General features: G+C 42.0%; 1 protein-coding gene across 9 annotated transcripts in view; it reads left to right on the forward strand.

Moving 5' to 3' along the window:
• Positions 1-14,883, forward strand: part of ZFYVE16 (zinc finger FYVE-type containing 16) — a 53,679-nt gene extending 38,796 nt beyond the window's left edge. For all 9 annotated transcript variants that reach the window (XM_075067039.1, XM_032769548.2, XM_032769552.2 and 6 more), the window contains 8 exons: positions 4,299-4,381; positions 6,185-6,289; positions 7,405-7,552; positions 8,628-8,708; positions 9,358-9,520; positions 11,134-11,236; positions 11,880-12,044; positions 12,665-14,883. In XM_075067039.1, the coding sequence (XP_074923140.1) occupies positions 4,299-4,381; positions 6,185-6,289; positions 7,405-7,552; positions 8,628-8,708; positions 9,358-9,520; positions 11,134-11,236; positions 11,880-12,044; positions 12,665-12,826 (1,010 nt within the window). In that variant the 3' untranslated portion in view covers positions 12,827-14,883. The remainder of the gene's footprint in view (positions 1-4,298; positions 4,382-6,184; positions 6,290-7,404; positions 7,553-8,627; positions 8,709-9,357; positions 9,521-11,133; positions 11,237-11,879; positions 12,045-12,664) is intronic.
• Positions 14,884-22,571: the final 7,688 nt, after the last annotated feature.

Here is a 22,571-nt window from a genome sequence, read left to right on the forward strand (position 1 = left end):
AAAAAAAAAAAGAGAGAAGATACTTGAATTCCATCCTGGAATTGTCACGCGTGAGGGTCAGCACACACACAGTGACCACAAGAGCTCATTTGCACCGTGCACACATGCAGTCCCCTGAATAATTCGAGAGAGCGCCAAGCTGGACCAACAGCGAGGTTCTGGATCTGATCGCCATCCTGGGGTAGGACTCAGCTTCATCAGCACTGGCGTTCCACAAAAACAGAATAAAAAAGTTTTCTGAAAGAATTTCAAAGTCATCTAAAATGGCACGCAGAGACTTCTCATCTGCCGATGAAATGAAGGAACTAGACAGGTACCCAGAAAGCCAAAGAACAAACGGGAAGGTCAGCTCGAGCCGAAAACAGCCCTTCTATCTGCAATACATGCAATTATTGGGGTTCAGCGCTACTCAGTGCCCAACCCCGTTCCGTGGATGGATCAGCACTTTGGATGAACTAATCAAGTGTTCTTGAGGATAAACCGAGGGGGAAGAATGAGAGCGAATTGAGGAGAAGATCGAGCGGGTGATAGCCACACAGCATCCCGTAAACCCCAACACCAGGATCTTTTGAGACCCAAAACTTACAGTCCTGCGCTCCAACGAGAAGCAGCCCAGACAGCTGAAGCCATGAAGCGACCTCGCGAATGCCTTCCTCGTACCCAAACACGGATAAAACAAACGGTTTTTTAGGATCGCATTACACCTGAGGCTTTGCTGCAGTATTAACCAGCAGCGGTACAAGGTGGGAAATCGTAACCTGTCTGGGAATGGAGCGAAAATTCTCCAAATGTAATCTCCATGAATCGATCGTCGGAGGAACTCCAACAACCGATGCGATGACTGAGAACATGTCTGGCCAAGACAGCCTTGATCGGCCCCACACGTAGGTACCTTTTCAACGCAGCCAGTTTTGCAAGACATTGGTAAACAGCAGCACCGAACGCATGCAACTGAGCATGCAAAACAAACGATCTCTCCTGCGGTGCTAGTGTCGGAGAGGATATCAGCCATGTACCTGGAGAACATCAGGCAATTAAATATGGCAGACATGCATTGCTATGGCCAGAGCGGGATGTAATGGCGGGAGGATGCACATTCAGCGTCTGGCAAGCAGGATTCTCCCGCACCAGCAGACGGCGCTGCGGGGGTGATTAGTATCAACTAGACGATCGATACGATACGGAGCCATGCGCTGTTGGTGGATTGAAAGACGGGGGGTTTGGGCTTTGCAGGTGCCCTTATAAGGACAAGGCATCATATAGACACTGTGTACTATGAACGGCGAGAATGCAAAATTAAAGCCCCAACGTACCATCGCGCGTGACGTACGTGCCATACTGCGTCGTGTTGTGCACACAAGTACACAGACACGAAATAAACGAACACGAAAAATGGACTTGTTTAGAGATCACGATGTGCTCCTAAGGTGGATAGTGTTCTATGTGAAAGAGTACTACAGCTCGGTAAAAGGTATCTTTCCACATACTACACCCTGGTTGCCCTCCCCATGCAGCTGCACATTTTCTGAATCCCATCCACACGAGGCGTGCTGTGAATACGGGAGGATGAAGACGACCGCGAGATGCAATGCTTCACGTAGAAATTATGGAGACGCAAGTGAGCAGGGATAAACGCAGATGATTGAAGGATGTGTAGCAAAAAGTAAGGAAAATGCCAGTGAACGACTAAGGGCAGGCAGGAAAACCACCGTGGAGAGCAACCAACGCGCTGCTGCAAACGAAATCCTCCAAGCATGGTGGAGCTTCAGGAAGAAGCACACAGTAACAGAGTGCCACGCAAACGCCCCTGTAAACCTCCCTGCAGCCCACGTCCAGGATATCTCCTCACAGACGTGTAAGAACCGGGTGAAGGCTTTCTGGCACTCCGCCACTCCTCCACACCCTGCAGAGTCAAGGAAAGGCTGTAATACGTCATGTCTTAGAGCCTCCTACCTCCTCCTCCAAAGCACGCCAGCTCAGGACACTCACTAATTACTCTGCCTTTGTTTAATAGTTCCTGTAATACAGAATATCATCGAACGAGGTGGTTGGCGTACAGGGACAATCTAAGTAAGGCAAAACTCAGTAGATTTTTAACAAGAGCATAAATTACTTAATGATAATAAATGATTTCAACCAACAGAATTTAAATTCCTGCGCCACCGTCTAATGAAAAGGGGGAGGGTGGGTTCTTTACACTGAATACAGTCCATCAACGTGCGGAGGTTCATCAAGCGGAAGGCAACAGAGCACGAGACCGACACTTGGACGTGCTGAGAACTGCGTTTTCACGGCTCTCTGATGCGCAGCGCCCTCCAGGTGCTGCTCTATCTAATCGCCTGGTTCTGCGCTCGTACACTCCATATTGCCTCAAGCCCCCCAGCCATAATGGTCTCCCCCTAGTCCAAAGAATTGTGAAGTGCACGAAACAGGCAAGCAGCAATAGCAAGCGGGACACCGGTTGGCCTGAGGTCTGAGCGAGTAGTAAGATCGCCAAGCGACCCGTTAAAATGCAAGGCACATTCAACCACCTACCGGCACTTGCTCAGCCGTATTGAACAGCTCCTGACCACGTCAGCGGCCATAGTATGGCTTCTATGAGCCATGCCATCAAGGGTAGGCTGGGTCCGCCCAGGAAACTATAAGGGCATTTGAACATGCCCACGGGTATTTTCGGTCTGGGAAGTAATCCTCTGCGGCAGCCGTGAAACAGACTAGTCGCTGAAGAGCGAGAGTCATGAACCTCATGCCATCCACGTGAATGTGGGTAAACGTCACCTTGTGGTCCACAGTGCTCGCAGCAGACCATTGAAAAGTACCTGTGCGGTTCGACTGCGGTGCCCCTGGTGTTCTGCAAAAGGGATATGGTCCATCTAGGACCCACGCACAGTTCGGAAACCATCGCAGCAAAGCATCCATAAACATCACACTGCACGTTTCCCAGAGTCACCAAACCTTTCGAGCACAGCTAACATGCTTGGCTAATGCATCACGCAGCCCCAACAGTAAGATTGCCAACCCAAATGGATTCCGACTGACCGTATCTGTCTGCTTGCAAAACTCCAGAGGCTATCACTCGCTCCCGCCAGTGAGGCTGCTCTCATGTTGTATTACGCTGCGTTTCAGCAGGGGGAAAGCAGTCACAAAGTCTAAGAAGCCTACGCTGCGAAAGTTCGCAGGCCACTGCGAACGGCCCACACGTCAAAACAATGCGTCCCACCAGTCCTGTGCTTGTTTCCCGATGCAAATCGGCGTCAATGGTAGAGAGCGTAACCACACGCGTACGCCAAAAGCGGGCCAGCGGATAGGAGAATTTGCCTCCATCTCATTCATCGGCTGTCCTCGGCCGCTCAGTGCAATAGCTGCCTCCCCTTCCTCCTGCCCTTGAAGTTCATGTTCAGGTATAGTCAGCACGAGAGTATGCGAGTTGACAACGGTCAGAAATACCGTTGTGATGCTCCAGGTCATGATAGGCTGCATGTGTGGCTCAATGCACTGCAAAAAGGCGCCAAAGGTGCGCTGCTTCACAAAGGGAGGGGTGAGGCTGTACCCAGCCACCACGCCGGGGCAATGTTTTAGCATCAGGCACTGTGCCCAACACGGAAGTGGGAACTGGATACTGCAGGAACAGCTACACCCACAATTGCCACCGCTCTGAAATCGAGGTAAGGCCGTGAACCATGGACATAAGCAATCGATTTTTGAGTCGCACTGTGACGGGCGAAACCCGATTTATAACACGTTGTAATACTCGGGTAAACTACTTTTCGAAATAACGTCAGTGGGCTAGACGTACCCCCCAGTTAAACTGTCATAACAGCCACGCCAGAGGCATGGTAGCTATTTTTGTTTCTCAACTTGTAAATGTTCCCTTTGCTGAGAGGATTACCTCTGTTGCTTAACTCTGAACGAAGGCAGAAGGGGGTTCCTCTGGGCATATAAGCGATCCCTGTAAAGTATTTCCATCCTATTTTACAGAAAGATTTATCTTCTTCTTAATTATAAAGTTCTTTAAGAACTTGAATATTTTTCCTTGTTTAGATCCAGGGATTGGATCTGGACTCACCAAGAACTGGTGAGCGAAAGAGGGAGGGGATGGATACTGTTTGTTTTCTGATACCATTTCTGTGAAATGAGTGCTGAAGTTTTTACATAAAGCTTTTACATAAAGTAAAGAACGAAAGGCTGCATCTGACCTTTTTTTATTTTTATTTTTTTTTAAAGTCACATATTTTAATTGGGTTAGAGTATTTTGCTTGGTCTTTATGTGTAACAGTGTTCTTTTCTTCCTGTGAAAGCATATCCAACTCCTGTAACAAGTATCAGACACCGAAAGCCTCTCTTTGGGGAGATAGGACATACAATCATGAATTTACTTGTTGTGAGTAAAGTGTTTTACATAATTTTCCTTATCCTCCTAATTATACATCAGATGAGTGTGAAGTTACCCTCACAATTTTGAAGTTGAACTATTTGTCTTTTAGCGAAAAATGTTCTAACACAGTTTAATTTAGGTGTGATGTGCACGTTAGACTTCAGTCTATTCACACAATGAAACAGTCTATTAGAATAGTACTAAGTTGTGCCTTTCAGATTAGTTATTGATATTGAAGTATACCAATATAACTTTGGTTTATTCATTAATATTAACTACTTATTTTAAATCAGCTTTTTCAGTAAGAAAGCTTTAGGCAATGATCTGGTGACTGGCTCTGCTGATATCTAGGAGACTGGGGTTTGTGAGTGATAAACTTTTGCTCTTCAGGCTCTTGCAGCAGTACTGAGACATGATCTAAATTTAATTGCTTGCTACAGCATGCTGCCTTGATATGATTTATTGCAAACAGCTCACCTACACATTTTTTTTTTTTTTTTAGAGAAATGTAAACAAGCTGGAGGCTACAAACTACTTCATTTAAGAGTATGAGCCTTCTCTAGTAAGGCCATACTTGGACTTGATCATAATTAAATCTTTTGTCCTCTGTAACAACATATAACACTGAACTTCTATCCATTTTATCCAAACTAGATCAGGCAGGGTTAAAACTATTTAGAGTACATGCCCAGAAGGGACAACAACTTTTTCAGCTGAATGGTGATAACTATTGCTGGCAAGATTTTTAAATAGACAGTAATCTCTGTAGTTCAGGTTGATGCTGGCTTGACACTCTTTAACATAACCAAATTGGTTAAATTTAAAGCATGTTAAATGTCAGTTTCTTGGCCCAGGGCAGAAGTTTTCTGGAAAGCTGAAATAAGAACAAGTGTTTTGGGCAAAGTTCCATTTTTAGAAACCTTTGCTACCCCTTTTTTTGTTCGTTTATAAAAACTAGCTTTGTTTTAATCTGTTTGTTTTGACAAGATCTGGAGCTACCAACTAGTATGTTGAGATAATTAGATTACTTACTTTCTGTTACGCTGCTCAATTAGACCATAGTTCGTTTCCAGCAAGTCACTTAGCATGTTTCTCTCTCTCTCTGTAAAATGGAAATAAGAAGAATATTTGCCTCCCAAGAGTCCCCTGAGGACAAAAAAATGTGGTGAGAATTACAAAGTACTATATTTAAACAGTTTTACTGTAAAACTCAACGTTATGTAGAGATGGCAGTATCCTTAGTTAAGGTGATCACTAGCTTTCTGTTTAAAGACATCATTTGACAGGCACATCCTTAATATTGCTAAAACGATACAGTCCAGCTGAAGCTTATGGTATATTAGATGGCTATTTCTGATTGTTACCTTGTGGTAACTGACCTGCAGAGCTTGTGTTTACTAGGGAAAAGGGTTTTTACAATGTGTTAGCTAATACATAGTAAAATCCTACTTTAGACAAGGCCCGTTGTAGTTTTAACATGTGTTAACGGGTGAAGGTCAACACTAGTAAATGCTACATAAAACTGTAACTGCATTGGCCACAATAGGAATTTACCGTGTGTGACCATGTGTTAACTAACACATAGTTTAAAAAAAATCACTTTTGTTTTTCCTAGTATGGGCACACTCACCAGTAACAGAACTGCTGCAGCTAACTGAGATTCCTTTAGCTCAAGTAAACTTCTGAAAACTCAGTTATGGGTAGATTTTAAGTGATGCAGTGTGTTTCGTTTTTAGAAATGATGGGATGTCAGTGGTTAAAACTTTATGCTGCTTAAAAACAGTTAATAAAGTATTTTGTTTGTTACAGGACCTTAGAAATTATCAATATACCTTGCATACCATAGATAATTTATTTATCCATATGGAAATGGGTAAAAGCTGCATTAAAATCCCTCTGAGAAGATACGATGAAGTGAGTATAATTTTGTAGATCATACGAATTTATTCAGGAAATCTAACCCTTCCGTTTTCCTTCTGTAATACCTCTGAAATCTTAAAGATGAGAAGTTGACAAGAACACTGTGAGCCAATTTGACTAGAAGCTGCAAAATGCAAAACACCTCATTGGAGGGTATTGTCTTCTCCAAATCAAAGAGGCCTATGATTGCTTTTGTTCACTATTCGGTGGACTAATTTTTCAATTCTTAAACTTTGTGTCTAACACAAAAAAAAACCAAAAAAAAACAAACCCAAGCACCTTTTTCCCCATAGACTAACTCCCTGCTTTAGTGCTAATAGGTGAGCAATATTGCCTAGGTCATGCTGGGATGTTAAGCAGGAAGATTGGTGTTTAGTATAGGTGCCAATTGGTAATAGAAATGAGGAGGAAAAAGATTTCACTGAAATTTCTTCCAAGGATGTTTAGGCCTTCAGCTTCTTCTACTGTGAAGTTTTGTTCTAGTTTAAAAGGTGGCTTTACAAAAGCGTAATTTTATTTATATATAATATATATAAAGTTATTTCAAATAGTTTTTTGCAAATTTCAGTTTTCTCAAAATTCATACTGGTTTTGCATATTTACTGTAGATCTGCTTGGAACTATGATGGAAACAAATAATAAACTCTCTTGTTCTGTTTTTAGGGACCCTCTTAGGCTATGAAGCTTTAGGATTTGTCCAGATTTTGCAAACTGGGTTGTCCTCTACATAAAAAATGAAGGTCTCTTGGGAGATCCTTAATATTTGGTAGTATACTTGGTCGGGGACTACTCACTCAGATTGACTTTTCCCAATCAGTAGAACTTTGAAGTTATGGTCACAAGTTCATATAAATTTACCCTGATAAGCTATTGCAAGTTCCATAAAAAATCTGTTCTAAAAAAGGATTTTAAAATGTAAATTATACTTCAGCTTTTTATAGAGAATCCTAATACTCACATATAGAGGCAGTTATTTTTGTAATACAGCATTTTACCTGAAAAATGCTACTTAGCTGTTACACAAGCAGAGTCCACAGAGAATTTAACAAAACAGAACAAGATTTTGTTGCAGAAATGTCAGTTTCTAAATGAACATTTTGTATTTGCAGGTAATGAAAGTAATACATTCTTCTAATGAGCATGTTATTAGCATTGGAGCCAGTTTTAGCACTGAAGCAGATTCTCACTTAGTTTGTGTACAGAGTGATGGAGTCTATCAGACACAAGCAAACAGTGCTACTGGCTGCCCTAGGAGAGGTAAGTGGCTTATGTTTCTAGTGTTCTGTCAAACCTCTGAAACTGGTGTGTGCACTCAAATGTTTTAGGGGATTACTAGGAACAAAAGGTGTGTATTCGTGTAGTTTGTGTGGGCAGATGATCCAGTATAATGTCAAATGCCTTGACCACAATATGAAGCAGATAAACAATAGTAAAAGGGTACATGACATATATGTATGACATTCAGTGGTTAGCCAAAATACTTTAATTACATGAAGCATTGTTTGACAACCTCCACTTAACATTCCATTTACACTAAATTATTCAAATTTCACTCAAACTTTGGACCTGTTACTTTTCCCTTTTCAGAAGCTTTTTGTATTTTATGACCACATCATGCCGTTCTTAGATCAGCTTACATTTTAAAGGGGTGCTGTTGAATAGCTTCTGGTCCGTTACTTTGACACTCTTAAAATTGCTATAAATTGCAGAATATCTTTCAGATTCTAGATGGTTACATATCTTTTACATCTGCCTAGTTACATCTTAGGCTAGAGACTAATAAGAGTAATTAACAGTAGTTAAATTCTTGTTTATATAGTGCTCTGAAAACATTAATCAATGCCTAGCAAGCTGTTAATGGTGAAGTAAATGGGTTTTACAGGTTTTAGTGCCATTTAAAGTGGATTCATTATTTTACTTAATAGAATGTTCCAAAAATTAAAACCTAATTTTAGAGGTAACTTTATGTATAAGCAGGAAACAAATTTTAGGCCCTATATATTTTCTATTCTTTCATAGTTTTCTTCTTCGGCTACTGTGCCTGTACGACTGCCAACATCTTGTTGGGATGTTGCATGTCTTCCTAAAACTCAAAAAGTTAGCAAAATCAGTGCATTTTTCTAGGCCTTATTTCAAGGAATGAATTCTCTTGACGCTAGCAAGAGCCACATCAGCACATCTTCCTATAACTGAAGAACTTTTATGCGCACTTTTGGTGTAGCATAATATTTAGCATTTGATGTATAGTGCTTTACACTTTCAAAGTGACTTAACTCACTAAGTATAAAAATGGACAATATGAAGTACCTGATGTGTTTACTTCTGTGTTTAGTTACAGGTGCAAGTTTTGTAGTATTCAATGGAGCCCTAAAAACATCTTCAGGATTTCTTGCTAAATCAAGTATAGTTGAAGGTATGAATTGCATCTTAAATGATTCCTTGTTAAGAGGCAAAGAACTGGTGTTGGAAGACTACTCTGCATAATACTGATGTGATTAAGAGTCTATCCCTTTGTAAACTAAACTTTTTTTCTTTAAGGTTTGTAACTTAAAAACTTGCACATAAATCATGATATGTAAATTCGTAATTTGCGACATACATTGTTTGAGGACACTTTCACTATGTGGCTTTTTTAGACCTCTTTACTTAATACCTGTTATTTTGTAAAGAATTTCAACATGAGAAGCTTATAGGAGAATTCAATTCAGTTGTTTCCTGTATGCTTAAGTTTTTACCTCTACTTTTGTGTCACATTTTGTGGCTCACTAAGTTGTTCAGGCTTCATGAAATAAACTTTGATCAGATGGAACATCAGCTCCATTAGTCTACCTTTTTTTTTTTTTTTTTTTTTAACCAAAAAAGCTTTGAAAAGTGAACTAACAATTTTTCATATAGAATTTCACATGGTGATGAGGAAAAAAGTAAATATTCTCCTTACAGTCTTGTGAAGTTGTTTCTTAAACAATTCAAGAAGATCAGTTGACTAGGCAAGGTTCTATTAAAGTAATCTTCCCTTTTTGTTCTCTAAAGGAAAGTGGGAACTTTTACTGTTTCTCTTTTAGATGGACTAATGGTACAAATAACTCCAGAGACAATGGAAGGTCTACGTCAAGCTTTAAGGGACAAAAAGGACTTTAAAATTACATGTGGCAAAATGGATGCGGAAGAACTAAAAGAATATGTAGATATTTGCTGGGTAGAGAGTGAAGAAAAAGTAAACCAAGGGTATGAATATTTGTTACTAAAGCTGTGTGGTGGCTGGAATTTTCTCTTCTCTTCCCACCTCTCTTGAACTGTGGCTATTTAAAGAATGGAAAATAAAGTATTGTAATTAAAACTAATATCTTGCTATTTAAAGCTGCCAAGGAAATAGGAGTGAAAACTACCTGTGTGCCTCTAGATATCACTATGAGAACAACTTTAGACTACAGTGGTCTTCTGAGATTTTAATAACTGCCTGGTTTGGGAGTGGTGGGAACAGGGTTATCTTATGGTGTTGCCTGCTTTCAGTCACAGTCCATCTGTCTGACGGGGACTGGTTGGCTCCCTTCAGAGTTCAACAATGTCATTCGTTTGATAGAGGGGGGCTACTCAGTGAGGGCTGCAAGATTCCCCTGCCCACCCCCGTGGCTGTGACTGTCAGGGCACTAACAGTACTATAACATATGAATTGGTTTAAGACAATGGTTTTCAACCTCTTTTCATTTCTGGACTCCTACAAAATTTCAAATGGAAGTGTGGACCTCTTTGGAAATCCTAGACCTGTGGGTCCATTGAGCACAGGTTGAAAACCACTGATTAAGAGTTTAATTTTAGATGGCTTAGAGAATGTTTTGTTACAGTTAGGACCCTACAAATTTCATGGCTGTGAAAAGTGTCATGGATCATGAAATAAGCCCTTCCCTGTGAAATCTGATGCCCCCTTGTTCCTAGGAGTGCTTCAGCAAAAGGGGCTCCTAGCTCCAACTGGCCAGAGGAGAGACAGGACTTATTCATCTCCTGCACAGCTGTTTGGGGCGGGGGGGGGTGTATGTGTATGTGTAATGTTGAATCAGACCCACCTCCTGCAGCTGCAGGAAGCTCTGCTGTTGCTGCCTTCAGAGTCCAGCTCTGAAGGCAGCACAGAAATGAGGGTGGCAATCCCATGATCCCCCTACAACAGGTTTGTGGACTCCCCCATTCCGCTTTTGTGTCGGGACCCCCCCAGTTACAACACCGTGAAATTTCAGATTTAAACACCTGAAAACATTACATTTACCAATTTTAATGTCCTATGGCTGTGAAATTGACCATAATGGACTGCAAATTTGGTAGGGCCCTAGTTATAGTGTGTCTGAATAAATCATGATTAGTGTTCAAAATTAGTGTCTCTTTCATTATAGTTAAATATCATAAAACAGTGGTTCTCAAATTATGGTCTTGACTTAGTCCTTTTTCTAGTGACTCATAGGACCAACTAGAACACACACAATGCCCCAGGAAGGTGGTCCATAAAAGCTTCTCTTAGGAAATAGAAGGAAAAGCTGGAAATTTACTGACCTGCTTAATCTTAGTCTATTAGGTACTCATATGTAAAGTGTGTGTGTTTATCTAGAACTCAGATAGGGGTTAAATGTATATAGAAATGTTTACAGTGTAAAATGTCCACATACCACGGCCTCTCTCTTTGTATGTATTTTGATACTACAAATTTTATTTATATATTGAGAAGAGCTGTAATTTTATTCTTTTGAAGTTTGATTTAACTGAAAGCAATGGGTTTTTAAGTTGAACAGTTGATTTTTTAGATGAAAGAATGCTCTGGTTCAGTTTTAATTTATTATACACTTATTCTATAGAGTTATAAGCCCAGTAGATGGAAAGTCAATGGAAGGAATTCAAAGTGAAAGAATACTACAGGGAGATTTTGAAACTGAGGAAAAACTTATGAAGTGTACTGAAGTAAGTAAATTAATACTATTAAATGTTTGTTTATATGTTAAAATATCAGATTTATTTATACCAATTGTTGTTCTAAATAGCATTAATAATACTGATAAAGGGAAGGTGCTACCACAGAAACTAGTTCACTTTTGGCATGCAGCTGTAGGAACATGTCAATTATGTTCTTGATGTTCTCTCTTACTCTCATATCAAATTTGTGGATAGAAGCGATTTTATTTTTTAAATCGGGGTGATATATTTTCCTTTTTAAAAAATTTTAATGCACTTATGAAACTTCTAATCCAGTTATTCTCATGGCTACTTGTTAATTCACTAAGTGTTTTTATTTGTGAGGATACTTTGCAACAGTACTAACACCGTATTTGTTGTTTGGGGACTTCTTGTCTCTTCCTAGTTTTGGAAAGCACCTACCACATTTGGGCACTATCATAATATGTGTAATAAAAATGGACAGTTATATTAGAACTGTCTTGTTACTGATAAACTACCCAATTCCAAAGCTGAAAGTCTTTTGCCAATAAACAAGTATAGGTAATTTGACTGCATCTTAAGCAGTGATACTGTACACTGAGCCATTTTGACAACTTTGAAATTCTTACCAAAAAAGTCACTAAATGTTGTGTCCTTACTATACTTTCAGGTGTTCTATATCCTAAAGGACCACGAGCTATCCAGTGCAACACCCTATCAGTTTGCAAAAGAGATTGCTGTAGCTTGCAGTGCTGCTCTTGGCCCGCATCTCAAAACGCTGAAAAATAATGCGATGAATAAGCTAGGTCTCAGAGTCTCCATTGATACCGATATGGTAATTTTTGTTTATTACAGATATATATAAAAATAAACATTATTTAATATCACCACCTTAAAATAATGGTATTTAGGTATAGCTTCTCTAGCCCTATTAAACCTTCCCACATCGCCAAATGCGAAGTCCATTACCAGCAATGGATGTACCTGGAAAGAAGTCAAACACAATTCTGAGAATTAGACTCAATCCCTCTTGCTCCTAGAGAAACTACAACTTCAAGATCTTAGCTGAGAGAGATACAGAAATTTTACAGATCACAACAATTTAAACTTGTGGTTTTTGTTTAAAGTTTGATAGTTTTCAATGGTCTGTCATTAAGTAACTATTTCACAATATTTCTGGTTGCTTGCATCTTGAACTAGCAGTACCTTGCAGTGTTGAAGGCAGGTTACTCTATGAGCAGAAGGCCGTGTTTCACAATTCTAAACACAAAACCTTCTTGCCAGTGAATGTGTTGACTTGCCCAAAGTCTCTTCAATACCACTTTTTATAACAGAAAACTTGAGCTGAAATCTGTTTTATACTGATTGGTGATGTTTGCACAGTCATCTACTGCACCTCTACTTTTGGCTTGTATTAATATGTAATATATCAACTTTTTTTTTTTTTTATTTTAGGTTGAGTATCAGTTAGGATCTGGAGGCCAACATCTGCCACAGCATTATCTAAATGACCTGGACAGTGCTCTGATTCCTGTGATCCATGGTGGGACATCAGACCCCACAAGCTTACCACTAGAAATGGAATTAATATTTTTTCTTACAGAATACCTCTTTTAATATAAATGACAGCATATATTATACTACGTATAATCTGATTTGCTAGAACTAACCCAACACCAAAGCTGTAATGCTACCAACACTAAAAAATGTTAAGATTTATTAAAAAAAAGTTTAGTAATAGATTTTAAACTGGGGTTTGTTTCTAAAAAAATGAACCAACTCTCCTCCATCTCCAGCATAAAAGAATTGTCAAGTTTAAGATTTCCTAAGGTTCCGAAACTTTACACTTAATACAGTCACTGAAAAAAGGCTAGGACTCATTACCTCTAAGCAAACTGTAGCATTTACTATGTGCATTGGAAGGTTAAGCCATATACCTCTTAAACCCAAGCAAATATTTTAGTAACAGTCCTTATGATTAGATGTAACTTAAAGCTGGGACACTCCATGCGGATGTGCAAATGGCTATATTTACATTTTTTTTAAAAGTCGTATAAAGTATATTTAATTGGTATAGAACTGTTGCTTGCTGTCGAGATCCAAATATAAAATCTCTGAGGGTTGGCTATAAACAGATACTGTGTACTTATTATATTTGGAATTTGCCTGCACAATCTGATATTGATTGTGTGGGAAGAATAGAGAACAAAACTTTGCCAGGTATGTTGTAGGTTTTGGGTTTTTTTTAAGATTTCATAATTGGACTTGTCCTGACTTAAAAATCAAGACATTTGACATGTTTGGTGCTTTTGAAACTTGTGCTTTTAATCTGAGTCTCTTTATAGTGTAGCTGATTTCCTTATGTATTTATAATGACTTATCTAACTTTGTTGGGTATCATTTTTGTATGACACTAATTGTTTTTTTTCCCCTGTGCTTATATGTACCTTTGTAATTTGGGACTTCCAAGAGTGATTAAGAACAGGCCAGATGACCCTTTAAGTAGTAATCCTGTAGCAATAAGTCAGGCATGAGACCTGTAATATCTTTTCTGATCCCATCTCTAACTTCTGAGACCTCTTGGTAGCCCTGTTTATTTTTCAGGGAGAAAATGTATTAAGTGTGAATTTTCATGATAAGATTGTTTTGGCATATTTGAGGTTCTTTGTATAGTACATATTTTTGATACTGGGGTATTAATTCTTAATTGGTAAGATGATGCTTGTAATTTGTGCCTGAGTACTGGGGTTCAGTGAACAACAATCAGGTATGATAACTATTGCATAACGTACCTGTTCACTCTGAAGAGAATCAGAACACGCTATATCCAAGACTGAATCATTTGAGTAAAATGTTGTTAGAGTTTTAGACTGACAGACCATTAAAAATCTAAACATCTAGATGCCTTCTTGATTCTCAAAGGGGATATTTTTATGGTTTTTGTATCAAAAACGCAACTAGTAACTTCAAAAAAATAATAAAATAAAAATGTCACCAGACCTATTTCCCACAGCTTGAAGACCCATATTAATGGGAAGGTTCAGGATTTAAGGTCTTAGACTAGAAGAAACTAGATATTCTTTATAGTAATGCACACAATTTTTGTTGAGAGATGAATTGCAGTTCTCTGGACCAGCCAAAGACATTAACATAGGCAGCATGAATAAGATGAATGTCCAGTCTTCTGAAAGTAGTTAAGAGGACAGCAGGGTCAAGCAGTGTTTGAAACATGAACAGTAGTCAAATGACAATTGTCATGTCCTTTGTCAATGTTAAGTACAGTTATAGCAGATGAAAGCAGTTTGCAGATTAATTATTTTGTCTTTTTTGTTGCCATATTGGTTATTGGAAATTAGACTCATGTCTTAAACTCTTGCCATTTAATGTTTCAGTTTCATTTAATTATCACTAACAAATAAAACTGACTTAAGTGTTTATCAGATGAGATAAAATAACATTGTTCTTCTGTTAAAAACAAAAAACATATATTTGACAAACATTTCCTATATTTTGTCAGTTTTTTCTGTCTTCAAAGTTTCTTTTTGTTTAGTTCTGCTGTTGCACTTGGAGCGTAGACTGCTCTTAACAAAGGAATCGCTGTGTTTATTTCCAAATACTGCTGTAAACAATAGCCTGTAACTTACCAACAAATAAACAGACCACCATGAAATGTTTCATCGGCCTGGTCTACACCCGGGGAGGGAGGAGGGGAATCTATGTAAGTTACACAACTTCAGCTACGTGCATCTAGTTAGATTCTACTCACCGCAGTGTCTTCACTGCGGTCAGTCGACTGCTGCTGCTCCCCTGTTGACTCCGCCTGCAGCTCTGGCAGTGGTGGAGTATAGGAATCGATGGGAGAGTGCTTGGGGATCGATTTATCATGTCTAGACTAGATGCAATAAATCGACGCCCACTGGATTGATCGCTGCCCGCTGATCCGGCAGGTAGTAGTAGACATACCCATAGTAACTTTCCTGGTTTGGAAGACAAACCACACGAGTGGCTCCTGGCCAAAAACTGAGGCTTTTTTAAGAAAGGTGCAGTAGTATAATCAGTGATAGACATAAAAGAATGGAGCAGAGGGGGCCACATGCACTCCAACATCAGGTTAATCAGTCTATGCTTTAATTTTATTTAGTTTTTAGCCCTAATGGCTATGAAAAAAACCCTGCTAAATGTGAACTGAATACAAACTGAAGCTCTGCACACTCTACTGGAGAAGGTGAGGGTGTGGACTCCCCTTCCCTCAACTACCCCACAGAACACCCCTTTATCTTAATTGTATGTCAACGTAAGCTGTTGCTGCAGGATGGGAAAGTATCATTAACAGTTTATCATCAGTCTCCTTCACGTGCAAACTTGCACCAAAATAACAGATACAAATAAAACCCAACTTAATTATTTTCCATCTGCATGGGGACAATCCACAAACATACACCAAAATAACTAAGGCTTGGTCTACACTAGAAAGTTATATTGACATAAGTCTCCTTGCATCAACCTAGCTGTATATGTCTCTCTACTGAAATTTTTCTTTGGCCAATGTGAGTACCCCATTAGCGTGACGCAGTAACACCACCTTCCCAAATAGTGTTGAGCCATGGTTTGACCTACTGATGTTGACACAGTGCAAATGTAGACACTCTGTGATCTCTTTCAATCTCAACAGTATTCCAGCAGCTGTCTCACTGGTGACTGTCACAGTTATGAACTCCAGTGCCCAGGGCTCAGAGACCAGAAGCCAAGCCTTCTCTTTAAAAATCTTCTGTATTTTGAAATGCCTTTTTCTGATTGCCCAGCTTGGAGAGTACACCTACGAGCTTTTCTTTGTGTGCAAGTGCTCAACTGCCCAGGCTGGCTCAATGCTCCAGATGCATTCCTGCTTGAAGCAGATGGGAGGTAGTGGATCTCTTGAGCCTGTGGGCAGAAGAGACTGTGCAGGCACAGAGAGAGAATTGTCATAGAAACATGGACATTTACTAAAAATTCACAGGGGAAGTAGGTTGGGGGTACAATGGGGAACAGCAGTGGCCATACTACAAGGCCAGAAAGGCCAACAGTTGATCTGCCAAGTCACAGACCTGGCAATTTTTACAACAAGCTGCATGTCATACTTGACAGAGACCCCACCAACACCTTGCAGACCACTGTAGATACCTCTTAGGAACTGGAGACAGAGACCCCTGCAGTTAACAGCAAGCAGGAAGAAGAGGATGGGGGACTTGCAGCAGCGTGCAGGTCCAACTATGGCTATGCTGTGAGTCAAGACTTGGTTGAGACTCCACTGGAGTCTAGCCAATCTCACAAGCCCAGTGCAGTGGAAGGAACCTTGGGTAAGCATATATGTGCATTTTTCCTTTTGGTGTTTAAATGTACATATAGCGCTTAGACACACTCCAACTTAGCAGGACACAGGTATAGACTTCTTATTTTATTTGCCCTAGACAAGGTAGCAATACAACAACAGGCATAGAGTTGGTATCCGCCTGTCATTCCCTTGTCGAATCCATGATTGGGAAAATATTGGGCTTTGAATATATGCCAAATGTGCAATGCTGGGGACAATTGCGCTGTACTCAGAGAAGTCATCATCCAGAAAACACTTGGGCAACATATTCTGTAAAATAGCTTGAAATTCAAATCTCATCATAGAAAAGCTGAATGATTTTAATGACAAGCTATTACTTCAGGGGGGGAAAAAAACAATTTGGAGTTCTGGGGAAAGTATGCAGCTTCTAGGTTGGGAAGAACAGCTACACAACCAACATGAATATTTTTGTGAAGGATATCTTGTTTCAAAAGTCTTCCTATAATCTTCCCAACATAAAACTTTAAGAGGAAGGTAGAATGTTTTGAATTTATATAGATTAAGTGAGATATATATACTTTGCACAGATGCATTAAACATGATGTAGCTATTCTAAACTATGGAACTGTCAAGCCAGTCAGGTCAAATAATTGGGTGGATTAGAGCACTTCCATTCTAACACTCAGTCTTCATTGAACAAGAAAATTGTGATGGTCTAAATATTACTAGGTTACCCTGGATTTATAGTCACATCCTCTAGAAATTTATACAAATTCCTTAATGAAGGCCACTCTGGGGGTTTGGAATAGAACTAAATAAATTTATTTCCCCTCACCAATAGAGTCGATTGTCAAATAATCTAGGTTTTAACCCAAATCACAAACCAGAGCATTTTAAAGATTGGAAGAGACATGGAATACATATGGTTAGACAGATACGCAAAGAAATATAGTTTTGATTGCTAAATAACTGACCCACTCTTCCAAGGTAACAGTACCTTCAAATTCTTCTTCAAGCAGTGTCCCTATGGGTACTCCACCTAAGGTGAATATGCGCCACTCAGATTTTTGGCTGCAGCGCTTGTTCAGTCTGCGCATGTGCCATAGCTATCTTTGTATCCTGTTCCAAGGTATGAATGGCTGTAATGGATGAACTGCCCTCAGTTTGAACTGCTCTAGCCAGAGATGGAGCATCTAATAGTGTTTGATTATGCAAATACCTGCTTCTGCACACTTGGATTAATGCTGCCCCCACGGTCAACTTCCCAACTCCAAATTGATTCATGACAGATTGGTAACAGTCTGGAATCACCAGCTTCCACACAGCACTCGCCACATGCTTCTCCATCGAGAGGGTTGCTCTCATTTTGGTGTCCTTGCACCTCAGGGCTGGGCGAGCTCCATACACAGTTCTAGGAAGGTGGCTTTCCACATCTGGAAGTTCTGTAGCCACTCCATGTCATCTCAGACCTGCATAATGATGCAATCCCACCAAGCCCAAAAGCGATGGTCTGTCATGTGAAGCTGCTCTGTGAGTGCCAGAAGTAATCTGGTATTGCTTCTTTCCATGCGTGATGTTATTGATATAAACTGGGACCATATAGAACATGGGTTGCAACCAAGGTCCTGTAGTGGCACCAGATCTTATGTAAAGGGGGTCATAAAGGTGTCTAAGACCAGGTTATGGGTTACTGGTTATGATTATGCTGTCTGTATGTCAGTATCATTTCCTACTGTGGAAAGTTACAGCAAAATGGAGTCTGCACTCACATGGGCCAGTTTCTGCACACCCTGCTGAGTCACAAGGCGTATCCGCCTCCTCTCAATGGTCAATTGTGTAGCTGATGGTCCTTAATGGACCATCAAGCAGGCTAAACAAAGCTGACACCAACTTGTCTGGGATCATTCCCCAGTAACACAGCACAAGTTTGAAATACAGGCTGAGGCTACACTGCAGTTTTGCAGCGCTGGAGTTACAGGCTGTGCTCGTACAGCTGTGTACTCCAGCGCTGCAGTGTGTCCCACACTGGACAGCGACCAGCGCTGCTGTGTGTCCACACTGCAAGCAGTTGCAGCGCTGTTGTGAGTGGTGCATTTGTGGGCAGCTATCCACAGAGCACCTCGTCCATTTTGTCGCGTGGGTTGTGGGAAGGGGACGGAAGGGTGCGGGTCATTCGCTTCTGTTTCAACCACCCGTGGTGGCATCGCTTCCCTTTTCAGCCATTTGGTGCCATTGTGAGTCTGTCGTGTGATTTCAGAGAGAAATGGAGCCCGAGCGGCTGAGGACATTGCTGATGAATGTTGCCAACATCCAACGTCTGGCAGTGGAGCTATTCCTAATGCTCAAAGTGACAGTGAGAGCTCAGATGAATGAAATGATGCGGCTGATGCACCTGACAGTAAATTGCTTGTGGCAGAACGGACGTGCTCTGCAGCATGGAACGCCGCCTTTGGGCTCGGGAAACAAGCACTGAGTGGTGGGATCACATCGTCCTGCAAGTCTGGGATGACAAGCAGTTGCTGCACAACTTTAGGATGAGAAAAGCCACTTTCATGGAACTGTGTGCTGAGCTCGCCCCAACCCTGCAGCCGCAAGGACACGAGACTGAGAGCTGCCCTTGTCAGTGGAGAAGTGGTGCTATTGCAGTCTGGAAGCTGGCCTACTCCAGACAGCTTACAGACCGGTCGCAAACCGGTTTGGAAGTGGGAAAGTCGACCGTAGGAATACTGCTGATGCAATTTTTGCAGGGCCATTAATCGCATCCTGTTCAGAAGAACCGTGAGTCTGGGAATGTGCAGGACATTGTGATGGCTTTGCACAAATGGGTTTCCCTAACTGTGGAGGGGCAATAGATGGAACGCATATTCCTATTCTGGCACCACCCCACTGGCATCCAAGTACATTAATCGAAAGGGGTATTTCTCAATGGTTCTCCCAGGCGCTTGTGGATCACCGTGGGCGTTTCACTGACATTTACACGGATGGCCAGGAAAGTGCATGATGCACGCATCTTTCGGAACAGTGGCCTGTTCAGGAAGCTGCAGGCAGGGACTTTTTTCCCAGACCGAGAAGATCACAGTGGTGAACGTCGAAATGGCCATTTGAATTCTTGGAGACCTGCTTAACCCGTTAATGCCTTGGCTCATGAAACCGTACACAGGGAAGCTTGACAGAGCAGGACCGTTCAACTTAACAGGCTGAGCCGTGCAGAATGACCGTTGGAGTTGTGTTTTGGCGTTTAAAGGGGAGATGGAGTTAGTCTGTACGGGAAAGCTAGATGTGGGGAAACCGCATCCAGCGATTATAACTCGCGTACTGTATCCGTCCATAATTATTTGTGAAGGGAAGGGTGAAACCTTCAATTGAACGGAATGGACTCCAGTTCAACGCCTGGAGGCTGAATTTGAACCAGCCGTAGAGCAGGGCGACTAGATGAGGCCCCAGCACAGTGCTTCAAGATAGGGATTGCCTTAAAGGAGCCACTTTGAGGCTCAAAAGCCAACAGTAATATGTTGGGTGCCTTCACACTGCAGTTTAAGAGCATTGCTTACACAGTTACCTGCAGTGCGTTTCATTGATTTGCAGTTCCTATTTTTTACTTGTAGTAGATGTTACAGTTTCTGTAATAATAAACAGTGAATAAAAAGACAAGAAATCCTTTATTAAAAATACAGTACATAAACAGGAAGGGGGGTACGGTGATGAGCATTACATCTCACAGGTTTGAATATGTCTTCCTTGAGGGCTCTGCACTGCCTGCTGCTGCACTTGGGCACTGCCTGCTGCTGCACTGGGGATTAAAATGCTGCATGATGATGGGTGTTGAGTGCATTGGGTAAGGGTCATAGTTATCAGGGCTGTGAGGTGAACGTACTGTGTTGGGGGCAGTTGTGGTGGTAAGCACCAGGATGCTGGAGAAGGGTGTTTTGAGGAAACATTGGAGCACAATGTGCTGAGTTTTGGGATGGGCTGAGGCATCCACGGTAGTGGTCTGCCTCCATGTCTACCATTGTCTGCATGAGCTCTGTGTTGCGTTCCATGAGGCTTAGCATCCGATCTTGGCTGTCTTGCTCCTGATCCTTTTTAAAGCTACGTCTTTCCCTCCAATCATGTATCTTTTTTCTGTTCTGTGGAATACATGTTAATGACGGCTTTCACAAGCTGTTCCTTCGATTTCCTAGGTTTCTTTCGTAAGTTTCTTAACCTCTCAGAATGTTGTCTTGCACCAAGCGGGACTCAAGGTCCTCTTAAAAAAAACAGAGATAAAATGTTAATACAGAGGAACCATTGTTTGTAAGAGTATTTGTAGCATCATTCAAAAACACAGTGTGACCATACCACTTGCTGGACGCTCCAAAGATAGAATAGAATACAATGGTGAGTTAAACACACGCCGATCACAGGGGAAAAGGGTTGCTGATTGGTTCTGCTGCTGGAAATAACACATGCAGCACTCCTGGGAAAGGAAGTTTGGGAAACCATGGGGTTTGGGGAAAGCAAAGATCAGGTCTTGGAAAAAAAAAAGCCATCTTGCACACTGGCTGGGGGGGTGGGGTCAGGCTGGGTGCCTGCCTGGCTTTTTCAGTACCTGCTGGCCAGGGGGTTAAGCAGACCAGGTGCTGGGGAAAAAAGCCATCTTGCACACGTGGCTCGGGGGGGGGGGGTCGGGCTGGTGCTGCCTGGCTTTTTCATTACCTGCTGGCCAGGGGGTTAAGGCAGACCAGGTGCTGGGGGAAAAAAGCCATCTTGAAACACGCGCGGCTCGGGGGGGAGGGGGTCGGGCTGGGTGCCTGCCTGGTTTTTCAATTACCTGCTGGCCAGGGGGTTAAGGCAGACCAGGTGCTGGGAAAAAAAAGCCATTGCACAGCGGCTCGGTGGGGGGTGGGGTCAGGCTGGGTCCTGCCTGGCTTTTTCAATACCTGCTGGCCAGGGGGCTTAAAGGCAGAACCAGGTGCTGGGGAAAAAGCATCTTGAACACGCAGCTCGGGCGGCGGGGGGAGAGTCGGGCTGGGTGCCTGCCTGGCTTTTTCACTACCTGCTGGCCAGGGGGGTTAAGGCAGGGGGTTTCTGCAACAGGAAACAACACTAAACAGTTGCATCCTTGTAATAAAACTTCCTTACCTGGAATGGAATCCTGTGTTGTTCCTCATAAGTAGCTCCCACGACTGGCTTGCTTCTTCTTGTGTTAAAAACAGATCTGACTGCAGTCTGCAAGCAACATCAGCCTCTGTATTCTCTCCACCGTTGCCACACAGCTCGGTTCTCCCTTCCACCTGGTCTCCAGGCTGTGATCCTAGGATTGGCAGTGGGCCTGTGTCCGATATGATCAGGATTGGCAGTGGGTTACATCCCAGTATCGCATCCAGCTCCTGGTAAACCGGCAGTAGTGGGGCAGCACCAGAGCGACGGTTTCCAATCACGGGCTTTGCTGTAGGACTCTCAGCTCTTTCACCTTAACCCTACACTGAAATGGCATCTCCGTCATAGCCCCTGTCTTGCATTGACTGTGATATCTGGCCGTAGATATCATAATTTCTACGGCTGGAGCGCAGCTGGGACTGGACTGTTTCTTCTCTCCCATACACAATGTAGATCCAGCAGCTCGGCAGTGCTCCATGCTGGGGAACCTTTGGGGGGTGGAGGCATTGTTGCTGATTTGATTGATTGATAGCACTCCACGCCTCGCTAAGCAAAAGGAAGTGGATTTTTTAAAATTCCCAGGGCATTAAAGATGGATCACCTGAGGCCCAGGGAAGTGGAGTGCTAAGCGGTGAACCAGAGAGGCCTGAAAAGGAATGCTGGATAAGTCCTTATACCCTGGAGGCCAATAAAAACGCTGGTGAGTGTCCACACCTGTTGCAGCGCTGGACTCCCCAACCGGAAGCAGGACACGGTGTACACCAGCGCTGCAAACAGGGAGTGGCAGTGCTGGCTGAGCTTTAAGTGTAGACACCTGCTAAGTTGCAGCGCTGTAACCCCTCACCAGCGCTGCAACTTGCAAGTGTAGCCATGCCCACAGACAGCACAACCCAGTATTCATACTCAACACAA

This window comes from Chelonoidis abingdonii, chromosome 6, assembly GCF_003597395.2.
Source record: "Chelonoidis abingdonii isolate Lonesome George chromosome 6, CheloAbing_2.0, whole genome shotgun sequence".
Taxonomy (NCBI): Eukaryota; Metazoa; Chordata; order Testudines; family Testudinidae; genus Chelonoidis; species Chelonoidis abingdonii.